General features: G+C 33.6%; 2 protein-coding genes and 1 long non-coding RNA gene across 4 annotated transcripts in view; 1 reads left to right on the top strand and 2 right to left on the bottom strand.

The window, feature by feature from the left end:
- Positions 1 to 10,011, bottom strand: part of LOC109349190 (phosphatidylinositol 3-kinase, root isoform) — an 11,220-nt gene extending 1,209 nt beyond the window's left edge. The window contains exons 1-14 of the mRNA XM_019589901.1: positions 9,559 to 10,011; positions 8,027 to 8,123; positions 7,575 to 7,671; positions 6,781 to 6,933; positions 6,456 to 6,665; positions 5,513 to 5,691; positions 3,945 to 4,092; positions 3,105 to 3,200; positions 2,571 to 2,706; positions 2,358 to 2,479; positions 1,708 to 1,902; positions 1,346 to 1,516; positions 1,021 to 1,158; positions 117 to 271 (exon numbers count right to left, since the gene is read on the bottom strand). Coding sequence (XP_019445446.1) covers positions 117 to 271; positions 1,021 to 1,158; positions 1,346 to 1,516; positions 1,708 to 1,902; positions 2,358 to 2,479; positions 2,571 to 2,706; positions 3,105 to 3,200; positions 3,945 to 4,092; positions 5,513 to 5,691; positions 6,456 to 6,665; positions 6,781 to 6,933; positions 7,575 to 7,671; positions 8,027 to 8,123; positions 9,559 to 9,673 — 2,012 coding nt within the window. The 5' untranslated portion in view covers positions 9,674 to 10,011. The remainder of the gene's footprint in view (positions 1 to 116; positions 272 to 1,020; positions 1,159 to 1,345; positions 1,517 to 1,707; positions 1,903 to 2,357; positions 2,480 to 2,570; positions 2,707 to 3,104; positions 3,201 to 3,944; positions 4,093 to 5,512; positions 5,692 to 6,455; positions 6,666 to 6,780; positions 6,934 to 7,574; positions 7,672 to 8,026; positions 8,124 to 9,558) is intronic.
- LOC109349189 lies at positions 10,482 to 17,743 on the top strand. The gene is made up of 3 exons (XR_002107930.1): positions 10,482 to 10,622; positions 17,560 to 17,567; positions 17,730 to 17,743. It is a non-coding gene; the product is annotated as an uncharacterized LOC109349189 (long non-coding RNA).
- LOC109349188 (polygalacturonase At1g48100-like) lies at positions 10,582 to 15,062 on the bottom strand. Of its 2 annotated transcripts, XM_019589900.1 has the most exons (8): positions 14,635 to 15,061; positions 14,512 to 14,604; positions 13,267 to 13,398; positions 12,567 to 12,788; positions 12,434 to 12,478; positions 12,133 to 12,340; positions 11,351 to 11,541; positions 10,582 to 11,192 (listed from the first exon to the last, which is right to left on the bottom strand). In XM_019589900.1, exons 1-8 carry the CDS (start codon positions 14,899 to 14,901, stop codon positions 10,800 to 10,802), a joined length of 1,551 nt encoding a protein of 516 aa, XP_019445445.1. In that variant the 5' UTR covers positions 14,902 to 15,061; the 3' UTR covers positions 10,582 to 10,799. The 2 variants fall into 2 exon arrangements, with proteins under 2 accessions (XP_019445445.1, XP_019445444.1); XM_019589899.1 differs by having other exon boundaries at positions 14,512 to 15,062.

Genomic DNA, 22,850 nt, shown 5'->3' with positions numbered 1-22,850 from the left:
GCATGGAGGAAGTTGTACAAGTGAGCTCAGTGGCACATCACAAAAACAAAATTATATATATGGAAACCAGTATTTCAGATGGAAAATGATGTGTAATTAATAAAATCAACAATCACCTGTCTCCAATACCAAGTATATATGTGATAACAGAATACCCAGCACAGCTTTTTATAAACGTTTCAAGACAAGTAGCGGTAATTCCGAAAGGTCCATGGTCATCAGGATGGAATTTCTGCAAATAGCTTATGATGCTGCGATGCTCTGATAGAATCTAGACATGAAATGATTACATATTAATATAGAAACATCCTACATAGAAAGAGGCAATTTACTGAATATCAAAATCATCATTCTACAAAAAAATTAAAAATAAAGAGTTGAGAATACCATTAAATATGGAATTAAAAAAACATAAACCCAAGATTAACAGAGGATCCACATAAAACAACTTAGCAACCTGACAGGCATTTAAATTTCTAAATCAAATGTGAATCACATTGAAACAATGTCTGAAGAGAAAACACAAGTAAAATCTGTCACAAAATATTAGCAATTAAACATATAAACTCGACTGGACAAAACTGTGCCTATACATGAATAAAGTAAAAGGGCAGGAAACACAGCCATAAACAAACAAAAAGTCGGCCTAATGCACGAGTCTCCTACCTAATGGAGTTTGTGGAGGATGTACACAACCATAAGCAAAATTCCAGAAAATTTTAATATTTGTAATAAGATAAATGCTTAGAGAAGATGAACCATTTTCAACTCCTTTTACTATAAATATCAAATTATTCACTATGTACAAACTGATATGGAAAAAGACATGATAAAACTCAGACCAAATATCAGCCTAACAAACCCACGTCAGTTAACAAAGTTAAATATGTTTGCTACTACATATTAAAAACTGTACACTGGTAATGAATCAAAAACTGTACACTGGTAAGCCTCAATGTACAAGAATGTTTTTTGGCATGTTTGGCAGCCACGGTGAAACAGCTTTAAAAAATCATATACCTGCGCTAATGAGCGGGATGGAATGAATTCCAACATGCCTTCATCTTGCCCAGTTGCTAGCACTTTGTATGGTGTTAAGTGCAGATCAAGGTTTTCTAACTTAAGCAATCGATCCATAAGTGATACCATTTGAACAACCTACAGAAAACCAAAATTTATGTAACTGATATGCTTTCTGAAAATCTTCACCAAATGCATGAGATAGAGTTTGTATGGGTGTCTGTAAATACATGGGCAGGCATAAGTTTTTGCGCAAACACACACATGCACAGATGTCCATTTGCAAGCGTATACAGGGAGAAAGAGGAAAGTTCTGTAGAAATACCAACTGGTCCTGCCGAAGATCATCACCCTTTTTAAATATGATCTTACAAGTTCCACCATCTGCTGTTCTAAAAGTAAGACGCAAAGGATGCAATGCACTTTTAAATATTGATGACTCTGAGGGTACAATCCCAGTGATAAGGACACCTGGTGCCAGAGGTGATCGTATGGGCTACAATTGAAACATAGCATCAAACAATAAAAACACATTTAGAGAAACTTTCAAAGAATTCAATACATATAATAGTTGGAAATAAAATAAGTAACAGATTAAAAGTTCCCCCACGATGCATCATTCTTGAAGTAAAATAGTAAACAAAAAAGTTCAAAACTATAATTGGGGACACTATGTTAGACTGATACCTCATCAAAATAGGTAAGCTCGCTAAGAAGACCAGAAAGCAGTTGTCTAAGCTTTTCAATCTTCTTCTGTGTATTACCACGAACATTCCTTACATCTCTTGATATTGAACACAACTGAGCAGTCAATTCTGTCTGGCGTACCAAACTCTGCCATAGTTTAAAACCATCATCCTCTCCATTCACACCAGCTGCCATCTGAGACAAAGGCACAACTATTAAATTTCAAAATGAATTATTCCAATTAGCATTTGCATCACCTTTAGTTTATTACATATATCATGATGAAGCTTAATACATTGCAATGCTGGTGTCAATTAAAGTGCTTTATAATAAATTTGATATTGATATATACATGTGTGATATAAAATAAATCTTTTATATTTTCCACTAAATATAGATATGGTCGTTTTTTTCAAGGGTTACATGTAAAATAAATCTTTTAAATATGCAGAAATACCAAAATATTTTCTTATGTAGGAGTACGAATGAAGCAGAGATGGCTTAGCCATTAGGCCAAACTTGTAACAAAAAAGAAACACAATATCAAATGTAACTAAAAAGCATAATTTACTTGCCATGATATTCAGCATCACAGAAGAAAAATTTACTAAAGCAAGTGATTAGATATTAAGAAAATTACTAGTTCATACCTTCATCATATTCTCCTCCAGAATCTCATAAGTGCAATAAAAACGTTTGGCATATGCAGGGTCATAAAGTTCAACAGCCACGTACCAGCGAAGAAAGCTTGCCAATTCAATATTGCATAATGCTGTCAAATGTAAAAAGGTTTGTTTCAGACAAGAGCCAAAATATAACCAGAATCAGCATCTGCACTTGCTCTTAAACCCTCCTGGACATACCACGCTGGAAAAGAAAATGAGAAAGGCGAGATTTGTCAGAGCGCTCAAATCGAAGAGCCTGAACCAGTTGAAGCAAGTAACATTGAAGCTCTTCATCATCAGCTCTTTCAAGGACACTAACAGCATAAGCACGGACCTGAAAAGCAGCAGAGGAGTAAGGCCCTATATAGCTCTTTAAAGGTGAATAAATTCCTCTAAATGAAAATTAAAATAGTTGTAATATCAACAACTATTTTAATTTGCCCCAACACTTTCTGTAGTATCATGTTTATGCCCACTCTTTGGTGTTCACTCATGTCTATTTCAAGGGAGTTACTCTTTCTGACATGCAGAGAGATTGTGCAGATTTGCTGCACTTATTTTTTTTATGTTGTATCTAGTTTTTTCTGTTCTAGTGGATATACTATTCTCTCTCTAGTTATAATTGTTCTTTCCTGTATCTGACAAGATTTCTTTTCTCTATAATCTCTTCTAATTCCAACTAATATATAGGAAAAGTAAAAAAAAAACTTCCTTATCTATATACCGAAGTACCTCTTCACTTTCAAAAACAGGAGATAAAAGTTCCAGTGCATCACAGACGTCAATCATTTCCCACTTGCCCATTAATTCTAGTGCTTGTTTTGCTTCCTGATACAATATTAGCATTAGATAATGTGAGAATTTCTGCCACCATATTTCTAACGATAAGAATTAAAGAAAAAAGGCAAGAACTATGAGAGGTGACAAGATCATTATTCAAGAGAAAAAATATGGCTCAGTGCACAAGGTTGCCGCCTAATGGGTTCAGGGAGGGTAGATGTACATAGTCATACTCATACCCTCGCAAACGAAGAAGTTGTTTCCGGGATTTGAACCCATGACCTCTAGATCACAAGGCAAGCAACCTTACCATTACGTCGGATCACCCTCTATCATTATTCAAGATAGAAAAATAAAATCAAAATGGAAAATCAAAACCTTTGTTGTACTTGTATTACAGCCAACTTTCGACAACTAGGACAAAATTACATGATCAGTGAAATGAATATGAATATAGTTATTTTAAAGGAGACAATGGGATGTCAGACCTCACGTAGCCCTAAGTTCATTTTTATAAGCAAATCACAATTAGCCCATCCCAACATATATTCCCCAACTCCTAATTAATAGAGCTTCACGTAGGATATGCTGCTCAATCTATTTAACTAAATTATAAAGTTTGTCATTCTTATTTTGTTTTCTTTTCTCCGTGATGAATTGAAGAAGGATATAAGATGCTACATTTTCAAGATTTGGTGAATTGTCATGAGAAGTACATTTAAGTGCCATTATTATAAACATATATCATAGAATCTAAGTTGTTAATAATTCTAAAGACAGTAATAGCCTAACCTGAACATCACTCCATTCAACACAACGAAGGAACTTTGTGAGAGCCCTCTTTTCAGACATCAAAGAAAAGCGGAATTTCCACAAAAGCTGCCTCTCATCTCCACTCAAAGTCCTAGTTGGTGGATATTTTAGTATTCTCTGAATGGACCTTGACATACAAGATAAGTAAAATAATTAAACAGCCAACCAGCATGCATGAAATGATTGAGAAGTATAAAACTAAGTTACTAACAAAGAGAGGAAAAAGTTACAGGCAACAGATGCAAAGACAAAACCATTTAGAAAAAAAGGTGAATGTGAGAAGAGATACAAGTAACACTTGATAAAACTTGTCCAGTTTTTCCATCGCATGTAAGACAAATGAAGAAACAATCCTCAATATTTTCCGACTGACATTTGGACAGTTCATTAAGCCTCTCTTTGTTTGAGGCGAAATAGAGTGGAGAGAAAAGGGTGAGAGAGAGAATGAAGAAAAAATGAATATTTCTCTCCTTTGGATGAGAAGAGAGAAAGAAGAAAAAGTGGGTGGGACCCACCACAAATGAATTCTCTCCTACTTTGGAGAGAAAGGGAAGAGATAGTGAATTTTTTTGTTGAAATCTCAAAAATGTCCTTCAATTTTTGTTTGTTTTCTCTATTTATTGGTTTTAATTAGTACTAATATACAATGGTCTTTTTTTAATATAAAAAATATCAATTAAAAAAGTCAATTGATATTATAATAATATATATAATTTAAAATTATAACATTTATTTTTAATTAATAATAAAACAACAATTTTCTATCTCTTCTCTTTATTTTAGGGACATTTTTGTCATTTGAATCATAATATCATCTCTATCTTCTCATATTCTACCCAACCAAACAAAAGAGAAAGAGAAGAAAATATTTCTTTCTATTCATTTTCTCTCATTCTTCTCTTGTACCAAACATCATAGAAATTTACTATATTTCTTCTCTTTCTCTTTCTCACCTCTCTCTTTCTTACCTCTTTCTCTCTTCTTATTTTTTGTTATCAACCAAATAGAGCATAAATTTTCATTCATCCCTAGTAACATGTACTTCAAAAAGTACCTACCAAGTAGTCCCTGACGCAGGTAAATTATGGCAATTTAAATTAATAAACCATCTTCTGAAATTGCAAAATTCCCAGGATATATTTTGACCATTTTAGTTTAAGTTATATTGTTCAGTTTCTCTTTAAAAAAACCTGCTTAATTCTGAACACATTTAGTATTCAGAATTTAACCACCTGGAACAAAATGATGTAATCTATGAATCGTTGGACGCCGAAATGGACATGGTTACACAACAACATAGGTTGCATCCATGTTAATTTTGAAGTGCCACTTCATGTCTGACTCTGATATAAACACAGTCCCTTCCTCAAATATCCACTCATCATAGGTGGTAATGAAATTTCATTATCATGTTAATTGCTTTTACTTCTTAGTTGATATATGTTACTAAACGATTTAATCAAGTCTGCAGAGGTAAAACTTTACCACATTAACTTTATCATAGACATCAAAGGGAAATCAGATTCAAATGCAAAGTTTAAGCTTACTTCCTTTCATTTGAGCTTGGCTTCAGATCTCTGTCAATGACACCACGGGTCAAACTCCTGGCCAGCTTTAATTGTTTGTGTTCAGAAGGATTTATCTTTCCCACTTCTGGGTCCCAGACAATAACAATATCATTGGTTGAAGCTATAGGAGATGGAAACAGAAAATTTGCACCTGATTCCTACATTTTGTAACAAATAAAAGTTACTGTGCGTTTCAGATATGAATCCGCATTTATTATATTATTGATATTATAGAAAATGAAAAAAGCAAATAAACAAAAAAACTGCATCAGTAGGTTCTATGGTTGTTTGGTAAACTGGCTTTTCCCGCCAGACTGTAGGGATGCTCCAATAACTCTTTCTATGCATGGAATGTCAACATTCTTAGAAATGCCAGGATGCTAGCAAATCCAAGACCACACATTCCAGGGATCTGATGCATATTTCAACACATTAAATTGCAAAAACCAAACATGGAAGGCGATTTTAAATACTGGGACATTCAAATGCAAGAGTACCTCACACTGGTATGCAAATGACAGTAAGCCAAGTAGACCCTTAAGTATATGTAGTACAACAGAATCTATTAAATTACATAGCAATAGATCAAAAACAATTTATAGTAGTTTCAACAATGCTTTTGGAAACCTAAAATGGTATGTTGTAAGAAAACTGGGAAAAAAACTCGTTAAAGTATCCAAATACTCAAATATTTTTAGGCAACAGAAAGACAGAAAACACCAGGTTTAAAAGCAATATAATAGAAATCATTAACAAACCACTCATATACTAAGACATGAATATAAAATGGGGTGATCGTGACAACATTATAATGAAAATAAATTATAATTCTGAATTATCCATGAGTCTATACTGATCAAAAGACATATTATTATTTAAAAAAGTAAAAATCAGAAAGACCAACAATAAGAGGCAAGACTACCTGAAAAACAACTCGATGCTCAAAACTACAGAAGTCTACAAGCAGGTACAAGTGAGAACTTCCATTTTTCAAACTTTCACGTTCCTTGATTCTCTCCAAAGTTTTAAATGTGAGGCGATCCAGCCAGTCCACACGTTGAATCTGACCTTGTTCATACTTATTCACAAGCTTTTCCAATCGCTCCAACTCCCCACGCTCATGCCTAGGGACCTAATGAGGGCAAACACATTATATAAATATATATGAGTGTGTTTAGATACTAAGATTGAGAAAGTTTCACAAAAACAGAAAGATGACACCTAAGATCGCTTAAAAAGCTCATTACCTTTCCAGGTGTACTAGTAGGAAATGTTCCATCTGCCTCTTTTCCTGCCCAAAGCCTGAGCTTTTGCTTCCCAGTTTTAAGCTGCTTTTTGTTGTTAAAGAGAAGAATTGTGGCTCCTCCAATCAATCTCTCACCATGTGAAACATCCCAAACCTGTTATCAAAAGAACATTAACAAAATATAGAAACATACATTTAACAGGTTTTATAGCAAATTTCGTAATTATCCTATTAACTAACAAAGGAACTACTAAAAAAAGTGCGAGGTATGTTGGAGCCAATGCTGCATGAAACAAGAAAAGAAAACAAATATAGGCTGGAGTGTAGGCTTTTTTGTCATCATTGGCTAAAACAAATGTGACATTGACAATAATCATTAAATGGAAACTTGCAATAATCTCGGGCGCAGGACTTAAGGATTTCAATATAAACTATGTTATTTACTTTTCACTATCAGATGAGGAATTTGATTTGTTGTAAATGCTAAGCTTCCTATTGTTTCGGAATTTTCTTCACAGCAAAATCGTGATTCTTATGGCATCTCCTTTATGTAAAAGTTGTCATCCTTTGTCTACTTTCTCTCCCCTATTCCCTACTAATCCTGCATCAATTCAATTAGTAGTAGAAGCTAATAAAGTTTAGTTATGATTTCATGCAAGGAAAAACATAACCAGATTCTCATTCTTGCTCCAATTCATGGATGGACACAAAAAGTCTAGTAAAAACTCCAAGCATTTGCGCCATCGCAGCTTGAAGGATGCACAAATAGGTAAGTAAGCTGAAGTTGCTGCTTACAGTGAAAGTGAGTTGTGACTGAGCAGTTAAGTCTCGATATTTAGTTGTCAATGTGATGAGCTCATTCCAACAATATGATGGTCCTGTGGACTTCAACCTTCACCAGAAAATTTAGAAATCCATAGATACAATAAATTTTCAGCATAAAAATGTATAATATTGCTGATTGTGTAATAAATATGAGCTATCTATCAAAAATCATTCCAACATTTATAAAAGAAAATCCCATGCAATTTGAATTTAAATCTTCTTCATTATTTGGACAACAGTTATGAAGTTTGTGCACATAGAAATGAGTAAAAATGAATACTATAAAAATAGGTAATTGTAGAGAAAATAAGAAAAAGAAATCTCATGCCATATAATTATTCCTTCTACATGTCAATTACAACTTGCCGTGTAACATGGATCAAAAATCTTATACTGCACAATATCTCAGTAAGTATAATAACCTTGTTCTGGTGGGAAGTCCAAATGGTGCACCATCGATGTACAATGCACACTCAACATATAACTCCGCCATTCCACTCTCAGTGGAGACATTATTTTCTGCAGGCAACAAAATGAACAAATGTCTAAGCTTAAAGATAGTTGAACACTTATGAATAAGCTTATCCAAAGACATCAATCATGTACACTGATAATATATAAAACAACAACAAATCGGGTACATTCGATTGATAGTAACTTATAAGAAATCATCAAAGAATCATTCATAGTTTCTTGTGAGAAAGTCTGTTACTGTTGATGTGTACCTTGTTAACAACAACTCAATCATGTGAGCTACATGCGCTGCGAAAGTGTAGTTTGGTAAGGTGACATAATCAAGAAATTTCCTCATATATTGTTGTGACCCCAACACATGCATGGTTGCTACTTGGCTTCCATGCAAACACTCCTTAAGCATGGTTACGTATAATAAAGCAACCTCCTTGTTATTCTCCATTAGACCAAACATGCTGGTGACCAAGAAATCCACAAGATCAATGTAAAAAGATGGAGTCTTGGAAACAAAGAAGGAACTGTGAGGGTTAGAGAGATAGAGACAGAAACAGCAAAGTTATGCATGTTACCGAGTTTGACAGGGTCCCCAATCTTTACATTAAGATAAGGCACTTGTGATGTTGGAAGATTTCTAGGCTCAGGAAACCAAAAAGAAGATGAGTAGTAGCAATGCTAAGGCGTTAAACACAATGAAGCAGAAACTGAAGAAAAATAATGAGCAGTATGAGGACTTGATCAATAAAAGCATGGAGAGTCCAGAGAGTGATGGTAAAAAGAGAAGATTGCAGGGAGAAGCTTGCAAGTATCAGGTCCTGTTCAGCCATACCATTCCCACTTCAAGAATTTCTGGTATCCGGTAGCTTTCTCTTCTGTCTTGAAGGATGGTTCAATGTTTCCTTCCCTTTTCAGTTTCTTTGGGTGATGGGATGCACTCAGATAAGAAACAGTCCTATAGAGGGAAAGAAGCATGAGTTGTTTAAGCTGTTTCGAAGATGATGACTATCAAGAGAGCACAAGAAGAAAGGTTGATGGAGACAAGAAGATAATGAAATGGAGGAATGGAAGCATAAGGAGAAGCCATGAAAGGTAAGAAGAAAATGTGGAAATTGACCTTATTCTCATTGATTAGAAAATGAAGCCAATAAGGCTTATTTATACAAAGGAAAAGATAGCTTGTAAACCAAGCAACTAATACAAACTATACAAAATAACTACTAATTTCCTAACCACCTAACCAACTTCTAAAATAATATCTAAAACAATCTTCAATATAACTCAATCAAAATCCTAAAGATTGAGAGCTGAATTAATCACAAACTGAGTGAAACACTCTGCAATAAAACTAGCCAATCTAAAAGCAATACTTCAATTAATTCACTACGCTGACAACATTCACCAATTTAACAGTGACAAATATCACAAATCATGGTCCTAAATTAGCAATATTGGTGTATTAATGAATCAGAGGAAAAAAACTGACCTGAATTAGGGGAACTGTTGGGAAAGGATAAATTGCCTTCGAGGCGATCGATGCGGAAAGTAACGGGAAGATTGATATCACAGGACAGGAAGAAGCGAAACTCGTTACTGGTCATGTGAACTTGTTTCTTCTTTCTATTGGAATTGGATTTAGGGTTCGTCGATCGTGATCGTAGGATTCTTGGAAAACAGAAGCGGGTAACTGTTGCAAACGGGAAGAGAGAATCAGATATAGTGATGATTAAACGGTGCGTTTCATTTACGCTATCGGCAATTCAATTTCCCCGCTAGGGTTACTTTTCTTTGTTCTGAGTTCTGAATTCGCTTTTTCTTAGGACAAAGTGAAGAAAGAGTTGTCCACAATTTTGGGAGGGAAAAGTTCTTCAATTTCGGTTAGCTTCAGCGTTTAATTGCATTCGTGGTGAATTTTCTGCTTAAGCCATATTTAAAAAAATGTTGGTCTACGTGCAAAGCCATTTTCTGATTTATATATGCACCCAATAAAATTTTCTGATTTGCATATTCAAAATTGTGCCGGAAAGGATCTTTGCCTGTTTTTTTTTTCAGGTGGTTTTTTAAGGAAAAAATAAACATAAAGCTTGTAAAAAAATTACAGTGATCCCATTAATATAAAAAAATATTTGTTTAACAAAAAATACTATTTTCTCTATGATCATATAACAAGAACAAAAAAAATATATAAGGCTTAACTATAGCTTAATAAAAGATCTTGAGTTCAAGTCATGTAATATTTGATATAACTAGTGTTTCTCTTCTGGGTAGTTAAAATTTCTCACTGTTTCAGTAATAAATAGTCTGGGGCCAATGACTCTCCCTTCTATCTTTTTTCTTTGCACTCTTTCATCCTGTGATTTATTATTGACACATATTTAACTACTTAGACATCATAGTTAGCAGTTGTTCACGGTGACATATTTTTGATAATGTAGTAATACATGACTGAATTGTAGTAAAACAAGAAATTATTACCCTCACACAGTCACACGCCATCAAAACTTTGTACTATGTGGAGATGGTGATATTTTTATTGCATAGATATAGATGGTATATAAATCTCACACTCAAGCCATTTTGCAATACCTATAAGGCTGTTTTTCACAATACTCTTGGCCTCAAGCTGAAAGAAGGGCCACTATATTTTCATAATGGTGTAGAGTTGGAATCTCATAATATACATACTTTATCAACATCTAAAACTACTTCCACCTTACATGTATATATCTAACACAAATCATGGTCAGTCTGAATTCTGTTGCTTGAAGGCTTTCCAATCTGAAGGCAAGGAATTGGCGGAACGGTGGGCGTTCTTAATTCACCATAAGTGTGCCAACAGAATGGATCATATAGGTGGTATTGTTCTTGAACTGGTTTTAACTCTACTGATGTTAGAGAAACATCTACACATGGAGAGAAATCACTGCATGCAAAGTGCACTGGCTTCACTGTGTATGTCCCCCTTATTTTTTCGTAGTTGATTCCTTCAAGAGACACAGCTGATGATTGGTTTTTGCATGTTCTTTTATCGCAATAGAATTGGTCAATCACGATCGGGAGTTGAACTTCGGATACTTGTATGTTTGAGAATAGTACTCCCTGCACTGACCCTGATCCTCCCTGCATATATGTTATTTAGCTTTTGTGAGAAATCAAACTAGTTCATCAAACTCTGATAATGTTTGGGTTAACTTATCCTTAGCATTCATATGCCACAATTACATATAATAATAGGTTAAAAGAAAAATGTTACTTTTATATTGGAATCTTTATTTTACCTGCCATGTTTTGATTCTAACCCCATTCATTGTGTTGTGCATGTTGACGTCTCTGACAGTAATGTTTGAGACACATGCTCTAGTGTTATCCTTTCCTAAACTTCCAATGCTGATTCCATGTCCTGGTCCACAGTTGATATTGTGTACATATACATTTGAGCATCCGGTTTGTATTGAAATACAGTCATCTCCTGCATCAGTTTAAATTCAAAACAACACTTATCAACTTGAGTTACTTGTGTATTAATCTACTTCACTTATTTTGGCTTTGGTTTTTGCCTCGATGCATTCATTTTCCCCTCCATAGTGTTATCTGTTGAAACTCTGTGCTCAGCTTGTAATTGATTTTCTGCCATGCTATGTTAATCCTTAGTTGTGCTAAGTAGGGCCTCAATTAAAAGGTTTGTAAGAAGGAATCAGGAGCAGATGCCATGTTTTCTAATAAAGACAAGGATAGTGAAAGAAATACAATAAGAAGTTCTTATTTGCATACTAAAGAGTAGGATAGTACTAGGAGATTCTTAGCTGCCATGTGGCCTAGGATAGGATAAGATAATGGCATGCTCTTTTGAGGATCATATTCATATGTCATGCATCTAATCTTTGTCTTTCTATTATATTCCTTTTTGTTTTGTATTTACATTTCTGTCATCCCAATTAAACTTTAGAGGTGGTGTCCACATGTTTTTTGTTCTTAATCACTCCTCAAACTTAGTCTGTGAACTCGGTTGTTTTAACGACGGTGGAATAGTGCAGTTACTAGTCACTAATTGAAGTATTACCACATGCTAATTTGCTGCTGTGAATCAATACATCTTTAGAATTCTGAAGGTGAATTCCATCTGTGTTAGGGCTGTCACCAGGAGATGATATGCTCACATCATGGACCAGGATCCCATTGCAGCTGTCAAATTTAAGGTGACATTGAGGACTATTTTGAATTGTTATGCCTGTGACTGTTGTATTAAAGCTCCCATAAAACCTTAGTGCCTGTGCATAAAAGACACAATTATGTTAAAAGGTCACAATCACTATGTTAAAAGATAAATCCAATTTGTTTTGGGATGTTAAAGTGGTCCTCACAGTTGGCTTGATGCTGGGCATTTTTCTTCCCATCTCGCTTTGTATCTAATACAATTGTTTTGCATAAATATAAATGATTAGCTTAAGTTAGCAATAAAATGCTACTAAGGTGAAGAGTAACAAAGATAGTTACCGGCACTGGTGTTTTCCTTGTGTAGTTTAAAGGGACGATGAGCTTTTCTTCGTCATCTATAGGCTCATCAAATGGTTGATCTTGCCACCAAACTGAGCCTCTTCCATCAATGACCCCATTTCCTTGAATGGTAATTCCCAACAGCTTAGTGAATTCCAGCCATTGTAGCAATCCTCCACCCCAAGCATTGGAGTTTGTTGGTGCAATAATTGTACCATCAAGCTGACACAATAATACTTTATTAGCCTAAGTTCCAACTGAACTGAAACTGTCGGTTACTAACCGAAAGGGACAGTTACTGCCTAGAGGTAAGTACACATTTTGACAAGTGCAAAAAAAAAAAATTGAAATCCGCTCTCGGTGTAAAAGTTTTTTATACTATCAATAATTCATGCATTGACATCCACACATGATACATCCCTATAAATGTTGTTTGACTCTTATATACTATGTCACATGATGAGATGATATATGACTGGTTGATAGGATCATAGGAAGAGGTAGTGATTAATGCAAGATTTCCAGGACAAAATGCAGGAACTGTTGTTTGTTATGTACATGTTATTGTCTTATGCTAAATGATATCTGTGATTTGTGAATATATTGGGAAGCGGGGTATTGTGTTTTCACATGTTACCACCTACTAGTCTTGTTTTATTGTGCTGCTACTTTCACTTTTGGTAGTTGTGTTAACTGTTACCTGAAAAACAATGTTGGGTTTACAGTATGGGCCAGAGAATGAAATAGGTCCCACGTAGAAGGCGTAATCTGCTGGGACTAGCATGGTCGATGCCTCTACGTTACAAGCAGCTACCCATGTGGCTTGGAATGCCTGCATTGCATTGAAATGTTGCTACCACAATTAAAGTGCATACCTATAAAAATTCATAATAACAGTAAACTGTATTCATAGTTTGTGCATGTGTGTTTTACAATTATTGTAGGCACCGTGACCCAACAGGAGAATCATTCATCAAGTGAGGTCCCACTGAAAAAAACTCTAACATGCTTATGTAGCAGATTTGATAAATGCTCCAAGAAGAATTTTCACCATTTATATAAATTTCAATTCCTCAATTCAAAATTAATGGCAAAGATTGGTCTCAGACCATGTAGTTATTGTGCTCTAGGAGTATACAATAATTTCTCTGGTCCCCACCTCATTAAAAGTTTTTGTATCTTCGGATTTCTGTCTTTCTCACTATGCATCTTTTATATAATGATCTATGTTCACATTAAACTTTCTTATACAAAATTTCTAACTCCCTGTAGCCTGTCCCTGGTATTAAGTATCAAAGTCCGGTTGAAAATTTGAGCCAGAATCATTTATAATAACTTCTTCAATATCCTTTAAGCTATTCTTTGGAGAAATTATTCTGTGTAGTTAATACCGATTATTATAATAGGGTACACCAAAAAACACTTATTTATGCTCCAAATGGCATAATACTATCAGTATCTATCATCAAATTAGGTGCATGAAACCCTGATCATTAGAGGTTAGAGAGAGAAAAAATAGATTCTGATTTTGTGATTTTCAACATCTCTTCCTTTGGACAAAATAAATAAATAAAACATTTACATCTCCTTTTACCTGTGGGTCAAAGAACATGGTGCAATTACCAAAACCAAAAAGTATACTAAAAGCTGCTAGTTCCTTATTTCAACTAACACCAAAAAACTTGGTGCACAACAGAGATTACTGAACAATGTACTATTTTAAAAAGTAAAAACTGTAAGCATAAGCAGCATGAACACATATTTTCTTTGTCACTACACTAGTAAGTTTAACATAATCAGAAGATTACATGCATGCATGCCCCTGAACTCTCATGTGAATACTGAATAAAGTCATAAACTTACAGCTCTTAAACTTTTAAGTTAGCTTATCAGTAAAAGCTACACTGAAACCATTTGCTGAGTATAATAACATTCAAAAAGTTACCTTTGTATCATCAGTACATCCATCTCCCTTAGCACCAAAATCTAGCACATTAAAGATGGTAGAATGGCCAGCATTGTGAGCATTTGGTGGTGGAGTACCCACTTTTGGCTTAGGAATTTGTGGTGATGAAGGAGTGCTTTTATGTGGTGGAGCCTTTGGTAGCGTAGGAGTACTTTTACTTGATGGAGGCTTTGGTTTTGATCCTCCACCATGGTGATTGTGACTATTGCTATAACTCTTTCCTTTCTTCTTAAACTCGGAACCTGAGACAGTTCTGCTGTGCCTCCAATGCTTGCTTCTTCTAGCAATGCAGGACACAAAATTGGAACACCAAATGAGATATGCAATGAGAAGCATGCATGTAAAGCCCCTCATGCTTAAGCCACTCATTTTTAGTAGTTATGTGGAAATGTGAATAGAAACTATGGAGAGAAAAGGGGTTTCTTGAAAGGTTATAATAACTTGTGTTTGTATTGCCAGAACAAGTGACGGCTATGTTTATATATAAGTAGAGAAAATTTGCAGTAGGCGGAGACAAGTATAAAATAATCTTTGATAATTACAGTCATTTATGATTCATTCTCCTTTATTTCTTCTCTCTCATTTATTAGTTCATTTTCCTTTTTGTGATTTTTTGTTAGAATTTGTAAAGTGAGCAGTGAGCTACTATTCTCTTGCCACATATCCAAAAAGTGTACATGTGACTTAACTATTTTATTTTAGAATTAAATTGGTCCTGAAAAAGTATATGGTGCCATATTTAGTCTCTAGAAAATATATAGTCACGTTTTCATCTTCAAAAATCTGATGTGCCAATTAAATGAGTTTCTGATAGGAACTAAATTGCCCCTAACATTTATCCTATAAAGGACCAAATTGACTGGTATTTGAGTTTTCTGATAACCAAATTCAGACTTTTCATTAATTAGTTTGTTTTCTTTTTTGTTAGAATTTGTTGAGTGAGCAGTGGGCTGCTGTTCTCTTGCCACATATCCAAGAGGTACATGTGACTAAATTAAAAATAAATTTCCTGGTTGTCCTCAAAATTCTTAAATATTGGAAAAATCACTTCTTGGTAAGGATTAAATTATCTTAAAATTTATCTTAGAAAAATTAATTTGACTGATATTTAAGGTTTTTTAGGACAAAATTGAAATGTCATTTTTTAGGGACAAAAATGTGTTTCTAAGTGTTTCTTCATACACTAATTTGGGTTCATTTTCATAGCATGTTTTAGACAGGTCCTATTAGACTTGATGGGATTGTAAATGGGGCAAATAACCACAGTCTCCTAAGTAAAGACCATGATAATAACAGTTGAACTACACGCCAGCCTTTGTGAGGGTTAAAATTGTGTTTTAACGATGCATGTCATTATACATGTCCTGCATAAATTACCTCTTTGCATGTCCAACTTTCTTTTCATTTTGTAGCTTAGCTAGTTATTTGCTTAATACCAATTATATATAACTTATACTTATAAGTGAATAGTGACAATGTGGATAAAATATTTCAAGCACTGGCTCGTTTCTCCAAGTTGGTCCTGAAAATATGGATCCAAGACCAGCTTCAAAAGTAGATAAGAATTTGAAATAAATGTTCTTTAAACTTTAAAGGGCTAAGCAATAAAAACAATTAAGAAAAAAATGTGGATTTAAGTTTTACAGAGAGATTACTGCACTTGATCCCTATGATCACAGAGGGATTAGTGCACATTATCATACAGAAATATGCATTACATTTCTCCTACTTGCTTCTATAATGCAAATTGTGTATTAACAGATTAAATATAAACTTCTGTTTCAATTAATAATGTAATTACTCAAGATTTGATGCAAAAGACAAAATGGTACACGTGAGTGGGTCTATAAGTTGTCAAGGGCACTGAATATAACAGCTCTTAATGATCACATGCAACATTCACGGGTCAAGACTTTTTTGTAGTTTGTCTTCTTAAGCCATGAGCCACTCTCATATGATCATATTTTGGGTTTCTTTTCCTTGTTTGGTCAAAAGTGCAAAATTGCTTGTGACTCTAAAGATATTGTGATAAGATAAAGTGAGGGAATCTGATTGCTTTATTAGAAAAGGAAAATAAATAAAACCATTATGAAAACTAACTTCTTCATAAGAGTACGGTCTGAATACACAGCTGCTGAATTTGTGTAATACTTGAAGGGAAGGAATTGAAAGAAACCATATCTAGATTCCCACAGATTTGCTGCATTTTTTTGTTTTGCAAGACAACATTTTCTGTGCATGTGAATAAAAACAAAGGGAAAAGTACACTATCATGTTCTTGCTGAACAAAATTTCTGTGCAAATATGCTTCTCAAATCTATTGAGGTTCCATCAATAGGAAAAGTGAAATATTGCAAACAGAAAAAGTTCTCAAAATCAAAGCAAGAAAATTTACTTTCTTAAGATCATGTCAAAACCCCTTTATGTTGGGGAATGCAATTAGTTTCATGGATGATTAAGACCCACAAGGAAGCATGGACACTTCATAATAGCCACCATGTATATCTATCTGATATGAGTTTTCCACATACATAATTACCCTGTCTTGGTTAAAATGTGTTACTTAGAAGGTTTGGTTTCATTCATCAACAAGATACAATATTTTATACAGCTACGGCACAAAAAAGAAAACGGATGCCGAAAAAATAAATTCCTACACAAATATGAATAACATAATAAATCACATAAGTGCTCTCCTACATAGAAGGATACAATATTTCTAATAGTCATATTGACTCTTTATTGTCTAATGAATAGAAAGATAACCGTTTCCAAGTTATACTAATCATCACCTTGAAAAGACTTTCCTTTGACAAAAAAACACCTTGAAAAGACTTGAATCATTTGGTGCCTATAAGCATTCTGTTTTAATTTGTGGCCTCTAGTTGCATATACATTTAGGATTGATGTGAATTTTCACTTAAAAGAGCAAGCTAGTAGTATATATTGTAGAAAGAATACCTTTTACATATCTTCCAATTGATATATGAAACAAATTAATTTTGATTAATGCATAGATGATATGAGGAAGCAATGTCAAAGGTCTAAATCTTCAAAATAGCTAGTATGAGAATGACTTAACTAGCTCTCTCAAACCTGAATTGCAAAAGGAATCTGTAAGCAAACAAATATGGAAGAATTCAGCGAAATTGAAGTTAAAAGTAAATATAGTGAAAATGGTGGAGACATATTTGTAGATGTATATACTAATAAAGAGATATTATGTTGATTTATGAAAAAATATATGCAAGTTATAATTATAATAATAATATTTTTATATTGTGAGAAGGAAAGGCGTGAGGGTAGGGTGGACTTTGTAGGCAAATGCAATGATCAATGATCAAAATGGGTTTCTGTTATTTCCATCTGTTGGCTGAACTTAAACTACCTCTTCTTGACTGCATGAGGTGCTGGTTTAATGTCATTTGTGTCAGTCATATATTTACATAAATGCCACTGCTTGAAAGCCACTCCTCATTCTCATTACCAGTGTCTCTCTGTGAGTCCCTACACCTCTTCCATCAGTCTCTTTCCCCTCCTCATATACTTCTCCCAACAATGACAAAATAAAGAGAGAAATGAATTAGTGCATAAGGCTCCGACCTAGTAGGATATCTGGAATATGTATATATATATATATATACAATTGTCAATTTTACTCTCATAAGTGAAGAAGTTGTTTTCTATGAAGGAAAATTATCAATTGTCTCTGAGTCTAACATGTTATATTCTGCATGAACAACTTGATCATACATACATACATATGCGTTATGACATTTCCCCTGTACCTGAGGACATAATAAACCCTCATATATACTTATAAATTCGATTTATTAATAATTTGTAGTTTAATTTATTCCTATTTGTCTCAGTTTGCTTTTCCATGCTCTAAGATTATGGCATAGTTTGTAGAGAAAGATAGGAAGGAGTAGATTCGAGCTTCTTAACCGTCCTTCTGTGCTTATTGTTCTTGTCTCGTGAACTTTTAAGTGGTCTCGTGAACTGCATGCTTATACAAATATGATTAATTAATTTAAGATTGATTCTGCTCAATTATTAAGCTGTGGTTTAATAATAGTTTTAGTAAAAACAAACAGAATAGTTACTTGCACAAACAAAAATTCAAACTACACAAGAACCATTTACAGGAAAGGAAAAGTGCAGGGAAAAAAAGGAATGGTTATGATGAATTAATGTGAACTAAAAACTTGAAGAACTTTTTATTATTATAAGAATTTAAATATGGGTACATGACAGACTCTGAAATGTTGAAGTTCTCGGAGTTGCTAAAACTTCTCCAAAATATATCACATTTCTTTATCATTTACTAGTTAAGTTGCATATAGATATGCTGCCTTGACTTTTTGTCCTGGATAATAAATTGGTTGGATTGTACATTTCTTATTCAAAATATAAATTAGATATCAACCGAAGAATGGAACCAATTTAATATGACATAGATAGAACATTTATGCAAAAAAAACTATCTATCTATGTGTAAAAACTATCTTACTTCTTATGTAAAAAAAATGGTACCATAAGAGTACCGGAGAAAACACTGCTTGGTTCCTTGTGGCTTTAATTATATACTTAATTTTACTATAACTTTTGGTTGTTGCTCGCAAGTTGCAATCATTTTGAGAACATTATATGTATGGTTGTAGTTATGTCATTTTCCTTCACAGAAGAAGAAAGCAATTATATGCTTTTGGACACATTCCCTCATTAATTAATAGAGAATGATAAAATAATCAGCTCACTTTAACAATAGCTGAATTAGATTCCACATCACATTCAACAATCAATTACAAATGTTGGTAGAAAATGTGCTAGAGAGGTAGTTATGCTTCTAGCTAGGAACAGCTTTTGGTTCACGGATCATTCTAGAATTTTTAAGAAAAACATGAGTGTAAATAAAATTACTATCATAATTTCTATCATTGTTTGTCATAATTACAAATATTTTCTGCCAACCAAAGATAATCTTGTTTGAGTAGGATAAGACTATTATGGAGAGCAAATGTGTCTTTGCCCAAGGCAAGTACATTCTCAAACTTGTAAATATTAATAAGGCGTTGATTTAGTGGTGTAAAGTTTTATTAGATATAATATTTATCTATAAAAGGCTGCCAAGAAAGACCAAATCCCAGCCTGCTTTTTGAAAAGGGTTGGATGTTACCAGTTAAGCAAATCATGAATGGCTAATTTTTCACACAGGAGATTTCTCATTGTTGCTGCTGCTTATGGCTTGTGCATGTGAATTTGCAGTTGGAAGAAGAACCCATTTATCTATGTGCCCCATCATCAACAATTTTTCATTCTTATATTAATCAAAAGACAAAAAGTGAATTTTGTCCCATCACTATGTTTGCATGCATGGACCCTCTTCCTTGGATTCATAGCCTACAAAAATGTCAGTTTCCCAATACACATATTCACGGATCACTTTGAGCCCCTAAAGCTTTTTGGTTCATCAATAATTCTTTGGAGGAAGAAACCCTTTATCTGTTACTTTCTTCCTGTCCATTAATCAAAAGTTATGTTCACTAGTTCGCATGAAATCAAGCATAGAAAATATTTCTTGGAATTCTTTAAATTGTAAATCTTGAATACAACACTTGTGATACACATTTCTCACTTTTGAATACTTTATCGATATCCTTATTGACTCATTAGCAATGAGACAATAACTTCATTTTGGCTATGATGAGTGTGCACTGTACTCACCCATGTGCCCTTTTGATTTTTGCTACTACTATGGAATGTTCATTTTGTGTCACTTAGATAATAGGTGCCATATTAAGTACCATATCAACAAGTACGGAATTTATGCAATATATTTTCAAGAAGCTTAAAGATATTTTGCATTATGAAAAAAAAATTGGGTCATTGTTTAATAATCTCTGGCCTCATATGACTGATATAACATTTTCTGTAATCAATAGTAATTTCTATATATAAGTAGGGGACAACAAGATTTTACACTTGAGATGAAAAGAAAAGGTATGCCTATATTTTAGATTGGGTGGTAGATACTGGTAATAGCACTAGTCTAAATTCAAACATTTGGAATCTAGAGCATTTATATTTCTGTGGTTTTGAATTTAAGATCGTGAAATTTGTTTTCTTAATGAGCAGGACTAACCTATGCTAGCTAGGCTCAACTTTCAATTCACATGTTTGGAATCGAGAATATTTAGGTGATTGTTGGTTTTTTTCTCATTTCGTTTTCTATGATAATATTTTCATATTTCAACTACCAAAACATATGAAAACATGGTAAAAGAGAAGAATATTGCAACAACAAAAATTGAAAATATTGTCATGATGTCATTCAAGAGGATGAAGTAGAACAAAGGTAATACACAACTACAACTACTAAGGAATCAACCAGCATTTTTATATGGAAAAGGACTCTTAGCTCACCAATTTTCATTTCTTACACCTGTTGTACTACCAGAGATCGAAGTTGTTTTCTATGAAGGAAAATTATCAATTGTCTCTGAGTCTAACATGTTATATTCTGCATGAACAACTTGATCATACATACATACATATGCGTTATGACATTTCCCCTGTACCTGAGGACATAATAAACCCTCATATATACTTATAAATTCGATTTATTAATAATTTGTAGTTTAATTTATTCCTATTTGTCTCAGTTTGCTTTTCCATGCTCTAAGATTATGGCATAGTTTGTAGAGAAAGATAGGAAGGAGTAGATTCGAGCTTCTTAACCGTCCTTCTGTGCTTATTGTTCTTGTCTCGTGAACTTTTAAGTGGTCTCGTGAACTGCATGCTTATACAAATATGATTAATTAATTTAAGATTGATTCTGCTCAATTATTAAGCTGTGGTTTAATAATAGTTTTAGTAAAAACAAACAGAATAGTTACTTGCACAAACAAAAATTCAAACTACACAAGAACCATTTACAGGAAAGGAAAAGTGCAGGGAAAAAAAGGAATGGTTATGATGAATTAATGTGAACTAAAAACTTGAAGAACTTTTTATTATTATAAGAATTTAAATATGGGTACATGACAGACTCTGAAATGTTGAAGTTCTCGGAGTTGCTAAAACTTCTCCAAAATATATCACATTTCTTTATCATTTACTAGTTAAGTTGCATATAGATATGCTGCCTTGACTTTTTGTCCTGGATAATAAATTGGTTGGATTGTACATTTCTTATTCAAAATATAAATTAGATATCAACCGAAGAATGGAACCAATTTAATATGACATAGATAGAACATTTATGCAAAAAAAACTATCTATCTATGTGTAAAAACTATCTTACTTCTTATGTAAAAAAAATGGTACCATAAGAGTACCGGAGAAAACACTGCTTGGTTCCTTGTGGCTTTAATTATATACTTAATTTTACTATAACTTTTGGTTGTTGCTCGCAAGTTGCAATCATTTTGAGAACATTATATGTATGGTTGTAGTTATGTCATTTTCCTTCACAGAAGAAGAAAGCAATTATATGCTTTTGGACACATTCCCTCATTAATTAATAGAGAATGATAAAATAATCAGCTCACTTTAACAATAGCTGAATTAGATTCCACATCACATTCAACAATCAATTACAAATGTTGGTAGAAAATGTGCTAGAGAGGTAGTTATGCTTCTAGCTAGGAACAGCTTTTGGTTCACGGATCATTCTAGAATTTTTAAGAAAAACATGAGTGTAAATAAAATTACTATCATAATTTCTATCATTGTTTGTCATAATTACAAATATTTTCTGCCAACCAAAGATAATCTTGTTTGAGTAGGATAAGACTATTATGGAGAGCAAATGTGTCTTTGCCCAAGGCAAGTACATTCTCAAACTTGTAAATATTAATAAGGCGTTGATTTAGTGGTGTAAAGTTTTATTAGATATAATATTTATCTATAAAAGGCTGCCAAGAAAGACCAAATCCCAGCCTGCTTTTTGAAAAGGGTTGGATGTTACCAGTTAAGCAAATCATGAATGGCTAATTTTTCACACAGGAGATTTCTCATTGTTGCTGCTGCTTATGGCTTGTGCATGTGAATTTGCAGTTGGAAGAAGAACCCATTTATCTATGTGCCCCATCATCAACAATTTTTCATTCTTATATTAATCAAAAGACAAAAAGTGAATTTTGTCCCATCACTATGTTTGCATGCATGGACCCTCTTCCTTGGATTCATAGCCTACAAAAATGTCAGTTTCCCAATACACATATTCACGGATCACTTTGAGCCCCTAAAGCTTTTTGGTTCATCAATAATTCTTTGGAGGAAGAAACCCTTTATCTGTTACTTTCTTCCTGTCC

The sequence above is a fragment of the Lupinus angustifolius genome, chromosome LG06, assembly GCF_001865875.1.
Source record: "Lupinus angustifolius cultivar Tanjil chromosome LG06, LupAngTanjil_v1.0, whole genome shotgun sequence".
Lineage (NCBI taxonomy): Eukaryota > Viridiplantae > Streptophyta > Magnoliopsida > Fabales > Fabaceae > Lupinus > Lupinus angustifolius.
Note: the sequence above shows the minus strand (reverse complement) of the source record. Positions and strands in the feature narration are given on the sequence as shown.

Bases quoted from the DNA above. Each gene is read 5' to 3' on its own strand.
- LOC109349188 (XM_019589899.1), bottom strand. From the start codon at position 14,901: ATGAGTGGCTTAAGCATGAGGGGCTTTACATGCATGCTTCTCATTGCA. The intron at 12,789-13,266 runs GTAACAGTTAAC...TTATTGTGTCAG, and splicing joins AACCCAACATTGTTTTTCAG to CTTGATGGTACAATTATTGC. The intron at 11,193-11,350 runs GTAAAATAAAGA...ACATATATGCAG, and splicing joins TTAGAATCAAAACATGGCAG to GGAGGATCAGGGTCAGTGCA.